The 18,843-nt window shown below is 36.3% G+C and overlaps 1 protein-coding gene across 2 annotated transcripts in view; it reads right to left on the bottom strand.

Moving 5' to 3' along the window:
- The window catches only part of ESF1 (ESF1 nucleolar pre-rRNA processing protein homolog), a 63,836-nt gene that overhangs the window by 2,404 nt on the left and 42,589 nt on the right, over positions 1–18,843 (bottom strand). For both annotated transcript variants that reach the window (XM_026002401.2, XM_026002402.2), the window contains exons 10-13: positions 15,034–15,155; positions 11,053–11,140; positions 3,119–3,201; positions 267–413 (exon numbers count right to left, since the gene is read on the bottom strand). In XM_026002401.2, coding sequence (XP_025858186.2) covers positions 267–413; positions 3,119–3,201; positions 11,053–11,140; positions 15,034–15,155 — 440 coding nt within the window. The remainder of the gene's footprint in view (positions 1–266; positions 414–3,118; positions 3,202–11,052; positions 11,141–15,033; positions 15,156–18,843) is intronic.

Below are 18,843 nucleotides of genomic sequence, written 5' to 3' on the forward strand. Positions count from 1 at the left end.
AAAAAAAAAAGCAAAGCTGTGTATTTTTGCTACAACCAAAAGACAAGCCAATACTTCATTTGGTGCTCAACTAAACAGTGATCTGATCCACCCTGGGATGAACTGGCTATCTTGGACTGAAAGATGGTAGGTAGCCTGGCTCCACTACAGGCCCTTCCTAAATCATTTCAGGCTAACTTTGGCTGTTTGAGCTCAATGCTCATCTCCAGAGCTGACTTTAAATTCAACACCAGCTTTAAGAGGCTAATGACATTTGTCCCGGTTACCTCAAAGTCATCCTCCAATAATTCCTTCTTTTTCATAAGCTGTTTTTTCTTCTTTTTGCTCAGATTCTGGTGCTCTACAATCTTGTTGTAATTAAAGTGTTTCTTATTCTCTTCCTCCTCATCCATCATGAGCAAAGCCATTTCAGCCTGTGAAGAGAAAAAAAAAGATCAAATATATAACAGTCTTTTTTCTTCCCCAAGCAGAAGTATGGGGCACAGATAGCCCTTCTAGGAAAGGAGAACCCAGTCACTAATGCTCTGGGATGACATCTGTCATCCATAAACTGATTGTGGATTACCAAAACTCATAAAGAAACCCAGAGATCTTTGTAGTGCAACAAGGTAAAATTTTTAGAGGCAACATCACCAAGAGCAGGAGAGGAGTGAAAGTTTTTCCTTAAAAACAAGACCACATTTCACTTCATGTAACTGGTTAATAATAGGCTATAAGAAAGAGTCCTCAAACCCCCAAATAAAAATTTCTCATTTTCACTTTGGTCTTTTTAAGCAATGACACTAAACTTAGCAAAATCATGTAGTATTTTGTGAAACAAACTACACTTTCCAAACGTGTGCTTTAATGGCAAGGAATTTTTTTTTCTTTTGCTTTTTTTGCCTTTACTTTTTCAATATTGATATACTACTATGAAGGCAGAATCGTAATATTTGCTTCTGAAGTATGTCTGTTTTCACTAAACAGTGGAATTTTCTTCCAACTATGGGATTAAACATGAACCTTGAGGAACTAAGTAAACACCCATGTATACTAGAGAAAATAGAGTTTACTTCCAGACTTTTGTGAATCTTTCTATACTACACTTTAGATTGCTTTAATTTCCTTTCACTTCCATCACTGGAAGAGCCACTTTCCACAAAAGAAAGATTTTCTTTGGGCTCCTTTACTCTATGAGCATTACTGTAATGTGCAATAAATGGAAAATAGAAAAGATGCATTATCATGCAGAGTTTAGGTGATCAGGCAAGGAGTGACACAAACATCAGTCATAGGGACATTGTTGACCCCAACTCCTGTCTTAGCAAAAATACGTATTAATCTGTGCCATGGATCTCTGGAGTCAGTGAAGCATAAAGGTCACTGCATTTCCAAGACAGACTTTAATCTTTAATCTTATACATTAACATTTATGTTGTTTGTCATAATAAGAGAGAAATTAGCACTTAACAACACAAAAACAAAGTCTGAATTATAGGACAGATTCAGATTGAATTAAAACTTATGGCAACATTTTCATGTGTCTGTTGGCCATTTGCGTCTTCTTTGGAGAAATGTCTGTTCACGTCTTCTGCCCATTTCGTCACTGAATTATTTGTTTTTTGGGTGTTGAGTTTGGTAGGTTCTTTATAGATTTTGGATATGCCATTTGCAAATATCTTCTCCCATTCAGTTGTCTGTCTTTTGGTTCTACTGACTATTTCCTTTGCTGTGCTTGATGAAGTCTCAAGCTCAACATCACTCAGAATCAAGGAAATACAAATCAAAACCATAATGAGATACTATCTCAAACCAGTCAGAATGGCTAAAATTAACAAGCCAGGAAACAAGAGATGTTGGTGAGGATACAGAGAAAGGGGAACCCTCGTACACTGCTGGTGGGAATGCAAGCTGATGCAGCCACTATGGAAAACAGTATGGAGGTTACTCAAGAAGTTAAAAACAGAGCTACCCTACAACTCAGCAATTACACTATTAAGTATTTAGCCTAAGGATACAAACATAGTGATCGGAAGGGGTACCTGCACCCCGACGTTTATAGCAGCAATGTCCACAATAGCCAAAGAGCCCAGATGTCCACAGACAGATGAATGGATAAAAAAGATGTAGTATATACACAATAGAATATTACTCAGCCATCAAAAAAGAAGAATCTTACCATTTGCAATGGCATGGATGGAACTAGAGGATATTTATACTAAGTAAAATAAGTCAATCAAGGAAAGACAATCATATGATTTAACTTATGTGGAATTTAAGAAACAGAAGGAGAATGGAGGGAAAAATAAAACAAGATGAAATCAGAGAGGGAGACAAACCATACATAAGAGACTCTTAACTATAGGAAACAAACTGAGGTTTGCTGGAGGGGAGATAAGTGGGGGGATGGGATAACTGGGTGATGGGCATTAAGGAGGCTCCTTGATGTAATGAGCACTGGGTGTTATATGCAACTCATGAATCACTAAACTCTACCTCTGAAACGAATAACACAGTATATGTTAATTTAAACTAAAAAAAGTAAAAAAATTAAACTTATGGCAATATTATATCAAAGTTTTAATAGTAGCATTTTTTTGACTTAGTTATAGCAAGAATTTTTTTAATAGTTATTTTCCTCTAAGTCAAAAAGGGAAAAAGAAAACAAAAGGGAAATGTCTTGGATTTGAGATAACATTTCAACTTTGTACTAGCTGGAAAAATGTTTGATAAAAAGATAAAAAGGCTTGTACTTAAAAAGTATACTACTAGGAGCACCTGGGTGGCTCAGGCAGTTAAGCGTTTGACTTGATTTCACCTCAGGTCATAACCTCAGGTGGTGAGATTAAGCCCCATGTTGGACTCCCCACTCAGTGGAGTCTGCTTGAGATTCTCTCCCTTTGCCCCTCCCCTCCATGCATGCTCTCTCTCTTTCTGTCTCAAATAAATAAATAAATAAATCTTTTAAAAAAACCTATACTGTTAAAATATTTAATTATACCTTTTATAATTTATTTATAAATTTCATTAGTGAAGTCAGTTATTTTTTTTCATTAGGGACACTAGAAACTCATGTAGATAAGTTCATTTAAATTGTATCTATCAATTATCTACTAGGCATGTAACAATGATGTTTTACCTTTTGTCTCTCTATGTCAGCATCTTCCACTGGAGATGTGCCATCTTTTGTAGATTTCATTGATTTTTTCTTTTCTTTTATACCTGGCACAACAAACCAACACATAAGAGTGAAAAATTACACTAAGAACAAAAACACAACATGTCTAGGAATAACCTTATCAATAAATGTATAAAAACTAAAGAAAGTAAAAAAATAGCACTGAGAGATAACTATGGGTATGAATGAAATAAATACATCTGGATAGGGTGACTGAATATTACAAAGAAGGAATTTCTTCTGAAAGTAATGTATAGCCTCATCATTAACTAAAAAAGAAAAACCATAAGACCGTTTCAATAGATACAGAACAGGCATTTGATAAAATTCAACATTCACTCATATGATAGAACAGTATGGCTTAGTAAGGTAATGTAATGCAATATCACTGGAAAAAGGGGATTATTCAATAACTGCTCCTGGGAGATCCACTTTATTCTAGAGGAAAAAATCAAGTTATAGCCTCACCTCATAATGTACAGGAAAACCAAATGCCGGTGCATTAAAGAGTTAAATATTAAGATTAAAAAAAAAAAAAAAAACCTATGAGAAATTGAGAATGGTTTCTTGATCTTAAATAGAAGAAATATTTTCTTAGTGCAAGGATAATAGAAGAAATCACAAAGAAAAACAAGTGATTTTAATATATAAACTCTTAAAACTCCATATATAAAAAACTCATCTGGAAAATGAAAAATTCATCTTTATAGTAAGAATTTCATAGTAAAAGTTTGACAAAACTTCTTCCTTCTCTAAAGACAAATTTGATCTTCAGTTAATTTTCTAGCCCTATTATTAGGCAAAACTGCTTATAGTAACAGTGGCTCCTGATTGGTACACAGCTTGTATTTCCGGGGCCTCAGGGGCTTCTGTAAACCACAAGATGTTAGAGATGTCCTTGTCCTAAATAAGAGATAGTCATGTGCAGCAGTTAAGAGCACTTGAACCTGGAGCAGTTAGCCTGGGTTTAAATTCTACCTGTACCTCACTTAGGCTGTGGCAGTTTGGGCCTGTGTCCTTATCTGTAAAATGGGGATTATAATAGTAGCGCCTACCTCATAGGGTTATCGTGAAGGCTAAATAAATTGGTAAATGTGAAGAGCTCAGTTAATACCTGACACATGGTGCTATAAAGTGCTTGCTATTACTACACATATATAAGATACCCTGGGTTCCTTTGTGATCATGCTGATGCCTTATTGTTTTCTTCCTTTGTGTGTGTGTCTGTTGGAGTGGGAACAGTGCAAAGGGAATCGGTATTAGGGTACTAAAAGAATGAAAGACTAGTCTAACGAGTAAGAGGTTTTAGAATCGACAAAGACATGTTCTGTTACTCTAGAATATTATTAAACAATGCCAATCTTCTCTACTCAACAGTTTTCTTTGGCTAAGCTGTGCTCTGTGCCTCCAACACAGAGAAACTGATAGTCTCTAAGGTAATAATGATTAATGCTTACATAGCACTTAACTGTGTATCAGGCAGTAGTACTCTTTTACTCATTATATATATATATTAACTAATATAATCCTCAGAACAATGCTATGAGGTAGATTCTATTATTTGTTGTAATCTTCATTCTGTGGATGAAGAAACTGAAGCACAGAGAAATTAAGTAATTCTCTTAAATTTAGTTAAGCGAAGGAATTATGATTCAAACCCAAGCAGTCCAGCTCAGGCTTTCTACTAAACAAACACTCCTTCACTATCAAACGTCATTCTCCTTGTTAAAACTCTTTCTGTTTAAAATACATTTTGTCGTGAAATAAAAAAAAAAAAACAAAAAACTCACAAAACATATAATGATTGAATAACTGCAGCTAATGAGGGATAACAGGAAAAGTAAAGCCTAAAAGTTGAGAGAGGCTTTAACAAACTGCTCCGTGAGCACTAAGTCCCCGCTGTACTTCTAAGCCATGTCCAGCATAAAAGTGCTGCTTAGTTTCCTCAGGGCTACCAAGTCAGGGCTACCAAGTCATTTGTCTACTTCCAGGAAGAAATATTTGTAGACAGCCTTTCTTTCTAAAGTGAAAATCCTTACTGTTCCTACCTTAAATGTTTTTCAGGAAACGATGTATCTACTTTGAGATTATAACTTTTTCTATATTTTAAAATATGTATGTATCTATCTACCTATATAAATATCATCAAAGTTCCTTTTCTTAGGGTCTGACTTCTACAGCCTAAGTTTACTTCTGCTTCTATGTTCTCAAGGCAAGAGCTCCTTTTGAAGTGAATGGACAAGTGACATATGCAGAAGATTGTTCTGTGGCAAGAAAGAAAAACAGGCTGTATATGATTAATACATAAAGGAGATAAAGATCTTCATATACAGCTGTGGGAAATAATTTCAAAGAACCCACAATGAACTATTCCGGATTTTATAACAACCTGGTGAAAGCCATAAAAATAAACTTGAAAGAAAGACTGTACCAAAGAAGAAAAAAAAGAATCTCCAAAATGGTCAGAGCTAAAAATGATATCCAATTTTAACATGATGAAAATTTCTTTGCTTACAAAGAATTTACTGTGCTGGCCCAAACTGTTTAGTCAGAAGATGAATAATGTGTAGAGATCTTTTCTGCACTGTTAACAAGATCATACTAAGAGGGCACACCTTAATTATTTTTAAAAAGAATTGTTTTTGTTTTTTGTTTCTGTTTGGAAAGTTATCAGACCTAAGTTAGATGAAGAGTACTAGGGAAATGAAAGCCTCTGTTCTGAAATGTTATATTTACTTTTCGGTACATCTTTTTGTCAAGTAAGAAATATGTGTCCTGGGACTGCTGTGAAAAGTGCACCTGGATGATTCTAATAGGTTAAATACTACCAGAGATTCTAAATCAGATGTTATGGCTTAAAAAAATAAATCTAAACAATCCTTACTGAGTCTACTACACTATCACTCTAAGCAAAAAATGTACCAGAATATATCTATGGAAAAAGGGATCCCTGGGTGGCGCAGCGGTTTGGCGCCTGCCTTTGGCCCGGGGCACGATCCTGGAGACCCGGGATCGAATCCCACATCGGGCTCCCGGTGCATGGAGCCTGCTTCTCCCTCTGCCTGTGTCTCTGCCTCTCTCTCTCTCTCTGTGACTATCATAAAAAAAAAAAAAAAAAAAAAAAAAATGTATCTATGGAAAAAGATGTATTGTAAAAAGTTGACCTGTAAAAGGAGTATCTGCAAAGGAAATTCCATTTTCCATTACTTGTAATGTCCGAGAAGTATTCTCATAAAAAAACTTCCTCCAAAGGGTTCAGCTGAGCCCTTCTTATGAGAACAGTTAAAATAATTGACTGGAGGGCAAACGCCATCTCGGTACTGACCAGACACGAGTGGTAAGCTCCCCTGCAGTTCAATGTTTTTGCAGCAAGGTAGAAGACCACTTGCCCATAATCAGATACAGATACAATCTGTTAACCATCCTCTGGACCTGGGCATTCTGGCTTTGCTTGGAAATCCAGCAATTCCCCATGTTCACCTCTTATACACATGAGTCTTGGCTCTGGCTTTGGTCTTTACAACATACTTCAACGGTTACAAAAAGTAAAGGGAGTCCATTAAGACTCAGGTTCTACCATCTACCACTGGCCTTTGTGCAATTAAATTTTTTGAGCTCCAATTTACTTATCTATAAAGTGGGCTGAAGTTTGGATTAGAGGACAGAATACATATGAAAGCATTTTTAAACTGTTAATCAACATATACATGCAGCACTAAACATACTGCTTGAATGAATCAAGTATGGGTAGCATATTGTTAGATTTTCATGGTAGTTTATCATTTATCAAATATCTAAAGTTGTCAAGTCAGGGATGCCTGGGTGGCTCAGCTGGTTAAACTTCTGCCTTTGGCTCAGGTCATGATCTCAGGATCCTGGGACTGAGCCCCACATCAGGCTCCCTGTTCAGTGGAGAGTCTGCTTCTCCCTCTCCTTCTGCTCTTCCCCTTGCGCTCTCTCTCTCTCTCAAAAAAAGTCAAGGCAAAGGATACATTTTAATAGGGTATATTTACATGTGACGTACTTTAACTTCTACTTCTTCAAAAACAGTCTTATTAAAGAGTTTATGCAATTAGATAGCAATAAACAAATTTTTCAAATACAGTTGACCCTTCAACAAGCAGAAGTTAGGGGCACTGACCCCTCACATGGTTAAAAATCCACTCCTAGTAGCTACTAGCCTACTGTTGACCTAAAGCCTTAATAACATAAACAGTTGATTAACACATATTTTGTATATTTGTTGGTACTATGTATATTTTTACAATAAAGCTAGAAAAAATTTTATTAAGAAAATATAAGTGAAAATATATTTATAGTACTGTACTGTATCATAAAAAAATCCACGTAAAAGTGGATTCACAGTTCATAGTGCAGTTCACACCTATGTTATTCAAGGGTCAACTATATTTCATTTCTAAGAAAAAATAACTTTTAACTCATTCTAGATGTACATCATATTTCTGAAACTCTCACTGACATCAAGTTTGCAGTTTAGAAAAAAAAATTGTAGCAAGTTTATAGTGTAGGGGGAAATATAGAAGGAAAAATGAGAAAAGATTTCTAGTACTCACATTGGCTCCTAACACAAGCCAAGCACTAGGTCTGGCATTAATCAATGAACTCAATTCCTCCATATTCTGAAGAGCATGTAAGTTTAGCTCTATGGGATTGCCAAAGGCAAAGGTGTTATAAACGTATCCAAGTCCATCTGGCTTATAATGTCTCTGTTCTGTTCAACGGGGCTTGAACTATACACCGTTCCAAACACTAATGCTTTTCCTCCTTCCACAGCTACTTCTCAGTTTCTTCAACATTCCCCCTCCCCTACCTTCCAAAGTAGTACCTTCACCAGTATGACAGAGTAATAGTACTGTGTAGGTACCAACCTCAGAGCCCATCCTGCATCCTCCTCTCTTATCAATGCTTTTTACTTCCAGTTCCACAGTTTGAAATATTATTTACATGCTACTGATTCCTAAGCTTGTATCTGCACTGACTTCTCAGTTGATCACCCAGACTCCCTTATTTTTTTTTAAAGATTTTATTTACTTATTCATGAGAGACACAGAGAGAGAAGCAGAGACACAGGCAGAGGGAGAAGCACGCTTCATGCAGGGAGCCCGAGGTGGGACTCGATCCCAGGTCTCCAAGATCTCGGCCTAGGCTATAGGTGGCACTAAACCACTGAGCCACCAGGGCTGCCCCAGACTCCTTTATAAATATAACCTAATACCTCTTGACCTTATTTCCCACCCAAACCTATTGTTCCTACATTACTTCCTAACTCAAAAATGGAAGAATATTCTTCCAGAGACTCAAACCAAAAATCTAGAATTCTGCTAAATTTCTTCCTTATTCAAGTAAGTGAGCAAGTCTACGTCCAAAATACATCTAGAATTCCATTTACTTCTCTCCTTCCAATTCTATTATTCGCATGCTATCTAAAGCAACCATCATCTCTTGCAAAAAGCCTCGTCTCCCAGCTCTCACCAATGCTCCAATCCTGTGCTCTTCACAGGAACCAGAATACACACAAGATCATCATGTTCTCGCTTAAAGATCATTCAATGGTGTCCCATTGTCAGGAGAGTAAAATCCAAATGTGTTGCCATGACACAAGACCTTGCAGGGTTGATCCAGTGTCCTGGTCTCACACCAAACTCCTCTGATTATGCTCCAGCCATAGTGGGGTCTTTCAATTTCTCCAACACAATTCTTTCTTACCTCACAGCCTTTCTAGCTACTTTCCCCTTGTTTGCAACATTCTTTATGCTGGACTCCTCATTCTAAAGGTCTTAATCAAATATCCTCATCTTGGAAAAGCCCTTTGTGCCAACCGTACAACTAGAGTAAGCTACTCTCCTTCCTCTCAGTTATACCTTATATATTACCCTATTTTCTTTAAAACACTGATCATATTCTCATAATACCTTTATTTACCTGTTTACCATGTCTTCCCTAATACCATAGACTTCCTCAAGCTTTCTGTTTTTCTTTTTCCCTTTTAAAGAAACAGCTTCAGGGGCGCCTGGACAGCTCAGTGGTTGAGCATTTGCCTTTGGCTCAGGTTGTGATCTTGGGGTCCTGGGATCGAGTCCTGCATTGGGAATCCCGCAGGAGCCAGCTTTTCCCTCTGCCTATGATTCTGCCTCTCTCTCCTTGTCTCTCATGAATAAATAAATAAAATCTGAAACAACAGCAACAACAAAAAAAAATAGGGGGCAGCCCGGGTGGCTCAGTGGTTTAGCACTGCCTTTAGCCCAGGGCCTGATCCTGGGGTCCTGGGATGGAGTCCCACATCGGGCTCCCTAAATGGAATCTGCTTCTCTCTCTATGTCTCTGCCTCTCTCTCTGTGTCTCTCATGAATAAATAAATTAAATCTTTTTTAAAAAAACAAAAAACCAAAAAAAAAAAAAAAAAAAAAAAGATAATAAAGAAACAACTTTAGCCCACATATAAATAATTACTCCTAGAATATACTCTGAAATCAAAAGCATATTGAAAGCAAACAAATTTATCTATACTTTCCCTTGGAACTTCTGCTACTACCTTTAGAGAAGGCTTATTCATAACTTAAATGTGCTGATTCCAGGAAACAAGCTACCCCAAGCCATCAAAACATTTTTAACTTACTCTCTGAATCCTATCCCGAGTTCTACAATCTGACCAGACTGTATATGCCAAATGAAGCACTTTGGAATGAGAACAAGGAAACTATAATGCTTTGCATTTCTCCATTATAAATTTTGTTTCCTGAAATCAGAGGATAAGGCTAAAATCCATCAAATTCTAGAAATGACTGCTCAGGTATGATAAAAAGCAGAGTATGCTAAGTTTCCATTTCCCTTTCCAATTCCTAAGAATCTGACATCCTATAACAGACTTTATTCATCTTGATCTCCTTTTCATCAATAAAATGTCAGTGCTAAAAGGCTATAACAACCAGGAAATAATTTTGAGCAATTTTGACTTTCCTGTTGAGAACTATTCTGGCCCACTAGTCATGAGGGACAAAAAGCAGGGAAACTTCATAAAATCCTTCTCTTTACAATGCCAGCTTGGAGTTGCTTCAAGAGCAAGCCTTTTGGAGTTCATGTGTGTGGTATTTACATCAGGGAAGTCAAAAGGAATGAGAACAAATGGAAAATGCTTACAGTAGTCCCTGCACTGACTTGTCTAAGTATGGTCTGAATGTTATCACACACATTTACACATACCAAAAAGGTAAGAATGAAAACATTCAGGAAAGAATGAGCAGTGCATATGCAATGGAAATAAAGCTCCTTGGATATAAGGAAATGAATGCCAGATAATTCAGGGATCCAAGGGAAAAGGGAAGGAAGCTGGCTTTCATCTATAATGATGAAGCAGGACAAATGTAAAATGGATGAGATGGAAGATAGATGTTTTTGTATACTTGAGCAGAAAAGCTTTTATACTAAAATACCATGTAAAAATTAAAAGAAAATTATATACACATACACATAATCATCAACAAATTTATTTCACTTTTATTACTTTTTCATAGCCTCTGCAAAAACCTAGGGTAGACGCATCATAAAAAAGTAGTGAAAGCGCCTAAGAAACTGACTTCCTTTTTCTCTCATCAATCCTTCTACAAGGATATTTCTGAGAAAAGAATCCCTAGTAAACCATTAAATCAATCATACCACCAAAAGCCTCCTAATAAAATTACTTCCTGTATGTACAGGGGGCATGCTGTCCTTTCCTTACCTGAGAAATGTACCCCATTGGACAGAACTGCTTATAAGCTACTAAAAGAGCTACACAAATTCTAAGAGTTTTAAGAAAGTAAGTGCTTATATTGTTTCTATCCATGCCACCTTTTAAAAAAAATTCCAATTAAAAACTCAAATACAGGATGGCTTACCTATTTTTGTAATTTCTTCAGCAAAGTATGGGTCATTCAAATCAACATCAGAGGGAAGTTCATCTTCACTGGCTTCTTCAGCAAGAGCCTTTAAGTTCAATGTAAAAATACATATATTTTACTTCAAAGACCATGAACAAAAATTCTATCATTTATTTTATTTATTTTTAAATTTGAATTCAATTAGCCAATATACAGTACATTATTAGTTTCAGATGTAGTGTTCAATAATTTATCAGGGATGCCTGGGTGGCTCAGCGGTTGAGTGTCTGGCTTTGGCTCAGGGCATGATCCCAGAGTCCTGGGATTGAGTCCCACATCGGGCTCTCTGGGAAGAGCCTGCTTCTCTCTCTGCCTATGCCTCTGCCTCTCTCATAAATAAATAAATAATCTTAAAAAAATAATTTATCAGTTGTATGTAACACCCAGTGCTCACCACATCACATGCCCTCCTTAATGTCCATCATCTAATTATCCTATCCCCCTATTCACCCCCTAGAACAAATTATCCAAAAATTTGTATGGAACCAGAGAAGGGCTCAAATTAGCCAGAGGAATATTAAAAAAGAAAACCAAAAGCTGGTGGCATCACAATGCCTGACTTCAAGCTATATTACGAAACTGTGATCATCAAGACCATATAGTACTATTATTTCTTTTTTTTTTTAGGATTTTATTTACTTATTCATGAGAAGCACAGAGAGAAAGAGAGAGAGAGAGAGAGAGAGAGAGAGAGAGAGGCAGAGACACAGCAGAGGGAGAAGCAGGCTCCATGCAGGGATGTGGGACTCCATCTCGGGTCTCCAGGACCACGCCCTGGGCCAAAGGTGGCACAAAACCGCTGGGCCACCGGGGCTGCCCCTATCATTTCTTTTAAATCAAATAGTTCTATCTAGAATTCAACCAGTTTTTAAAATGGATTGGTTTACAAAATGACTGCCTTCTGAGTTATTCTTTTTTTGTTCAACAAATATTCATGGAGTATTTAATAAATATGAAAACTGTAGGGTTTTGGGGAGAAATGAAAGCTATCAGATACATGCTTTCTTTCTTTAAACATTTTACAATCTATTAAAAAAAGCTAGATACATAAACAGACACATATATCAGTAGTAATAGTTCAAAATAGGAAATGCTAAAGAGGCTAAAATGAAATGATACAGACATTCTAAAGAAAAAACATTTTTATGTGGCGGACAGTGAAAGGAGGTGGCCTTTTCTTTCACAAAACTGAGAAATTGCAGTGACTATCGATAGTTGAATAGTACATTGTAGGTTATCATTTAAAACAATTTATTTGTTAGTTAAACAGTGATTTTTTATTATGAAAATGAAAACATACAGAAAAACAGTAAGGCCAGCTTAATCAAGCTCCCGTTCTTATCACCCAATTTCAACAATTATCTTGTTTTATCTGTAATCCATCCATGAAAAAAGGCTATTTTTAAGCAGATTTATTGGTTAGGTTTTTCCTAATTAAATTTGAACAGTCTACTAAATCAGAATATTTAAATTAAAAATCAAGCCTATAGGGCAGCCCAGGTGGCTCAGCGGTTTAGTGCCACCTTCAGCCCAGGGCGTGATCCTGGAGACCTGGGACTGAGTCCCATGTTGGGCTCCCTGCATGAAGCCTGCTTGTCCCTCTGCCTGTGTCTCTGCCTCTCTCTCTCTCTCTCTCTGTGTCTCTCATGAATAAATAAATAAAATATCTTTTTAAAAAAATCAAGCCTATAAAATGAAGAGAACATATGAACTAAGATCAGACTAACCAGATTTGGAGTTTTATTCCCAGGAATCTAAAAAATTAGTCATTTTAATAAAATATTCAGAATGCATATTGCTAAACATCATCTTGCATGCTGAAGAAGACCCACCAAGCCCTAAGGATTATTCATTTTGATATTAATAACTTTTTTTAAAAAAAGGTTTATTTATTTTTGAGAAAGCGAGTGAGCACAATCGGGGTAGAGAGAGAGGGAAGAGAGAATCTCACTCAGACTCTACACTGAGTCCTGGGCTCAGTCTCAAGACTTAGACCTAAATGAAAACCAAAAGTCAGATGCTTAACCGACTGTACCACGACCTGATATTAATATTCTTTTAAGAATAAGAGCTTCTAAGAATTTTTCAGTAGTAATATTATGTTTCTAAAAAAGATTATGGAATACCTACATACCTAACTACGCACCTATTCACATACTTCTTTTACTGCTTTTAGCTCTAAACTGTTGCTACATCAACTATGACACATAAACATGTATTAATTTCTTTAGTAATAATTTCTCAATGTCAAAACTGAATCACAGAGAGGAAAAGGGGAAACATATTTTTTACATGAAGGAAATCCTTGAAACTCTACTCTATATGAAAAACTGTGGATGGAAGGGATCTGCTGGAATCCCAGAACTGATCCAGTACAGAGCACTGAGTCTAGAACAAACTAGCACTCAACAGATGTCTTTTTAATGGCAGTTATAAAACAAGTCCAGTCTTAGTCCAATGAAGGAAAGAATAAAGGCACAAGATAAACTCAAGGTGTCCAGCAAATGAAAATCAAAGAGAATAGTTGCTAAAGTTCTCAGAAACAAGGGACTACTCTATTGACCTAAAAAAGACCCACTTATACGTTTTACAATAAACTGATGGCTGAATAATTTGTGAAATTCTATTTAGAAGACATATTATTACTTATTTAGTTTTAAAAGAAGTTCTAAGGAAGAGGAGAGACAGCATATCAATGAGGACAGGGCTCTTACCCTCTATCCTTATTTTATCTATTTCCAGAAACACTGACTAAAATAGGAGTATTAAAAATCCCTCCAGTGCATCATTCAATCTTGCAGCCCTCTATCTTTACAAGCAATGAAAGTCATAGCTGTGCCAAAAAGCACAAGATTATGTAGGGATAGAGAGAAACAATACAGTACAGTGGAGTGAGAGATCCAGATTTTGGTTTCAGCTTGGTCACTAACAAGCAGTGGAGCCAGAGATGCATCAATTATTTTTCTACAGTCATAAAGCACCAGGACTGAACTAAAACAAATCATTTAAGATGACTCAAGTTGTAAAGTTCTGTGATTAATGGTAGTATCTTAAGGCAATAACTGTATTGCTAGCATGCTGCATTTCAGTTATAAGATAGAGTACTTTTAGTGGCAAAAACTGTTAAGTGGTGTCTGCTATTACTAAGGACTCTGTGGAAAAGATGGGAGTCAAATAATGGGAGTCAAATCAGACTTTTCAAGACAACATATTAGTGCAGAGGAAACATCCTTAATTAAAGGGTTATAATGACAAGATGTTAATAGATCCATATGATAATACTGACAAGTGCAAAGTCCAAATTGAGAAATAGAAATGAGAGAAAAAATTTCATTCACATCAAAAATTTCTGTATGTAGAAGGGCCTGGGTGGTGGAGTTGGTTAAGCATCCAACTCTTGGTTTTGGCTTAGGCTGTGATCTCTGGGATATGAGACTGAGCCCCGTATCAGGCTCTGTGCTTAGTGGTGAGTCTGCTTAAGACTCTCTCCCTCTCTCCCTCTGCCCCTCCCACTTGTGCGTTCTCTATCTCAAATAAATAAATAAATAGAAAAATCTTTAAAAAAAATTTCTGTATGTATATATCCTCAAGTGAAAAAATCTGTATGCATCCTTCCTAGTCTCTAGAATAGGATTCTTCTATCTAGGTATCAACTAAACTATGTATTTTATTTAGGTGGCATATAAAGGTAAAATACTAGAGCACAGTAGTTAAGGTGGCTCTGGCCTTTTATTAGGATTATAAATCCTAATCATTACATAGCTTTGCAGAAAACACTTAAGCTACTACTGGGTTTTGCCTTTCCCCTTTCTTAAAATTATGATAATAAGGCCTACTCTAGTGAGTGTTGCATTATGAGATAATGGATGCCAAGCACCTGGTATCTTCTGATATATGGTTGCTGTTCAATAAATATTCCCTCAAAAAAATCATTGATACCTTCTGTTTCTTCTTCAGTCTTTTTTTCTCTTTCTTCTTCTCTAAAAATTGTTCCCAGGGGGTCAAATTATCTTTTCCTTCCAACTTGTTTTTGACCATCTCTTCTGCACTTTCTTTCAAACCTAAGAAAAAACACAGAGTTCAGTTTAAAATGTTCTATCTTCATTCATTATCTCTAATTGCTTCTGTTGCCCAAAGACTGCATTCCCTGGAAACTACAGGTGACAAAAACCGATTAGTAAGGCAATCCTTGTTGAAATGTCCCAGGAGGAAAGAATGCTCATAATCTCTCCTCAAGTACTCTGTGATATACATCCTTAAGATCATAAGGACCACCAAGTTTGGATTCCACTTTGTATGGTTTACTTCTTTCAATGTTATCTGCTCTTGTACTTCATCTTTAAAGGTTCTTTTTTCTTATGTTTTGCAGTTCCTAATTTGTGTTTCTAGGGGGCTTCTGTAATAACTGGACTAAGAGTGGGACAGAAAAAGCCCTGAGGATGACCTATAGCAGTCCTTGAAGGCCCTTACTACTGCCAGAGTAAAGCAAATGTGATTACTCTGTTGTCACCTTTGATAATAAAGACGTTTGTTTTATTTTGTAGTACTTTTTGGACATCACAGCTCAATTTGGGGAGGAGGCAGCTTCACTATTTATATGACACAATATTCATTTCAGAGAAACAATACTAAATGGAATGATTAAAAAATGCCTTTTAAGAGAGACATGGTCAATCCAGATCTTCCCAGATAAACTCTAAATTCTAAGGTGAAAATAATTCTAAAGATATAACAATTCCTTTTTTTCTGGTAAATCTACTGAGACTAAGAGCACTGAGCAACCTGCCTAAGAACATGCAGCTAGGAAGCCACACGACTGTAATTGTGTGGTTATCCTCTATACTATAACTAGATATATCTAAAATGCTGATTTGACCTAGAATAAAGAAATGTATAAAGTAAAAGGATAAAACCAAAGCTTTGGGCCTCAGGTTCCTCATCTGCAAAAGGAGGTTGGTCTAGATCAGAAGCATTCAACGTTCCCACCCACATACACCTCCCCCCACCCCCTTAAAGAAAATATTTGGTAGAGGTCCAAATACATAACAACTAAAAGTAATGTTTTGGGTCTTGGGCCTCAAAGAACAGCCTGAAACAGCTGCAATAGATGATCTCTAAGGTCCCTTCCTTGCTTTTAAGCCAAAACTGAATCTTCAAATTTCTATGACTTAGAAAGTATTAAATTATCTACATACTCAAGGTTATATAGATTTGTTTTTATGACGTACTGCTGGTAAGATCTCTTATTTACTGAATGCTAAATTAGAAACACAACTCTCAATTTGAAGACGTTTCTTATGAGAAAAATAAAATTCTCTTCACTAAATTCTTTTTGGAAGAAATGGGAACTGTATAAAATGATATCCAGGTATTTGACTGAATGAACAGATATACAGCATTTAGGAAATGTAAATTGGGATCCTTGTTTGTAAGAAAGCAGCAAATCCTGACAAAATAAGTTGATTTTACAAAACAAAATAATAGGTGTTTATGTATTATGCCTGTGGGTTAGCATACAATCAGACCAGTCTAATCTATATGCAGAGTATTGTATTATTAGATATGTTTAAATAATCTTTAAGGTATTCTAGTGCAACTTCCTTAAACATTAGGAAAGATTTTATTACTCCAGAATATTAGATTAATATATTTAGATATTTTAAAAAAGATTTATTTATTTATTTATTTATGAATGACAGAGAGAGACAGAGGCAGAGACATAGGCAGAGTTCAGAGAAGCAGGCTCCATGCAGGCAGCCTGATGTGGGACTCAATCCCGGAACTCAGAGATCACACCCTGAGCCAAAGGCAGATGCTCAACCGCTGAGCCACCCAGATGTCCCTAGAAATTTTTTTTTCACCAAGAAGTATTGTTTAATTTTGATCCTTGAAACTTACCACAATGCTTATCAGATGCTAAGAAAAGTTCTGTATCATTGTCTCTTTTAGGACATTGCTTTGATGTGTCTTAATCACTATGAGCTTCTATTCCACAAGTAGGGTCTTCACCTTTTTTTGGGAACATGGATACCTTGAGAATTTGAAAAAAAAAAATACGGACTTTCTCCCTGAAACACTACTAGAAAAACTTGCATACAGTGTTCAGGGGCTTATAAATACTGAATGCCAATTTCTTTCTTTTCTTTTCTTCTCTTCTCTTTTTTCCTTCCTTCCTTCCTTCCTTCCTTCCTTCCTTCCTTCCTTCCTTCCTTCCTTCCCCCCTCCTTCCCTTCCTTCCTTCCTTCCTTGATTTTATTTATTCATGAGAGACACAGAGAAAGAGGCAGAGACATAGGCAGAGGGAGAAGCAGGCTCCCCACAGGGAGCCCAATGTGGGACTTGATCTCAGGACCCTGGGATTACGACCTGAGCCAAAGGTAGACACTCAACCACTGAGCCACCCAGGTGTCCCTCAATGCTCATTTCTATATAAGGATCTAAGGGCCTTAAGCAAAGAACATCTGTGGGGCAGTAGAGGTCTACATGAAGATGGGAGGCCAGCTCCCATAACTTCAAAACTTATTAGCACTGACATCTGTAGGCTCTATAGCAGGGTTCCTCATTTCAGCACTATTGTCATTTTGGACCAGAGAATTCTTTGTTGTAAGGAATTACCCTGTATATTGTAAAGAGTTTATCAATATCTCTGCACTATCCACTAGATGCCAATAGCCCCAGTCATAAAATAAAAAATGTCTCTAGATTTTGCCAAATATCCTCTTGGGAACAAAATCACCCCTAGTTGAGAACCACTATTACAGACAATGACCAGAAGTCATTTCTGAAAAGAAGGGTTATTTCATTTGCATCACATAAGGTATGTTATTGTATTTACTTGATTATACAATATCTTTTTCATTTTAAAGTTTTCCTCCAAGTAAACCAAAGGCAGCTAAAGTCACCTTCTTTTGTATTTCATAATATTTAACACAGTGCCAGATACATAGTAAGTACTTAATAAACACTTAACTGATCTGTCTTGAAGGAGGAATTCTTATTTCAAGCCAACTGTTTGATCTTGCAAGTTTGGAACATACTCTCTCCAACAGAAAATGAATCAAATCTTTAGGATATAAATAAATGGCCTTTATCCCAAAGTGGTTTGGAGGGTGTGTATATGTGTTTAAGGACCTACAGCTCTAGAATAATTCATGAAACATTCTCAGAAAATACCTTATATTTTGGGGGCTCTTTAGTTTGTTTATAACAACAAAGAAATAGTTATCTTCAGTTAAATATGGTCTGTAATTTTTTTGCCTGGCTCTCACTTAAATACACCAAATGTGTATTAAGTAGAATGACAAACACATTGCATTGAATTAACACAACACCATGATAACTTAAAAATGCTTTGTTCTCATTGTCATCATGAGGTCATTTAAATCTCTTGCCACAGATCACAGTTGTTTATGTTCTGGTTCTTAAAAATATGTCCATCCCAGAAGTCTCCTGGCATATGCACAAGAACATTCTTCAGACAGTTTCAGCCTCATTTGAGAGCAGCCACTATGTGACTAAAAAACAACTTCATTAGAACTGTTTTTATTTTGCACAAATTTGTTTCTAAATATTTTAAGTACATAGCCAAAGACTGTCGAATTAGTTAAAAATAACATCAATAATCCTACAAATAATGGGTAGAAAACTCTTTGAAAACCAACCATGAACAGAGATGACTCAATTTAGACAATAATTTTAAGCTCAATCCATTCAGAATTATTTTGGCTGTTTGCATACATACAAAAATAC

The sequence above is a fragment of the Vulpes vulpes genome, chromosome 14 (genome assembly GCF_048418805.1).
Source record: "Vulpes vulpes isolate BD-2025 chromosome 14, VulVul3, whole genome shotgun sequence".
Taxonomy (NCBI): Eukaryota; Metazoa; Chordata; class Mammalia; order Carnivora; family Canidae; genus Vulpes; species Vulpes vulpes.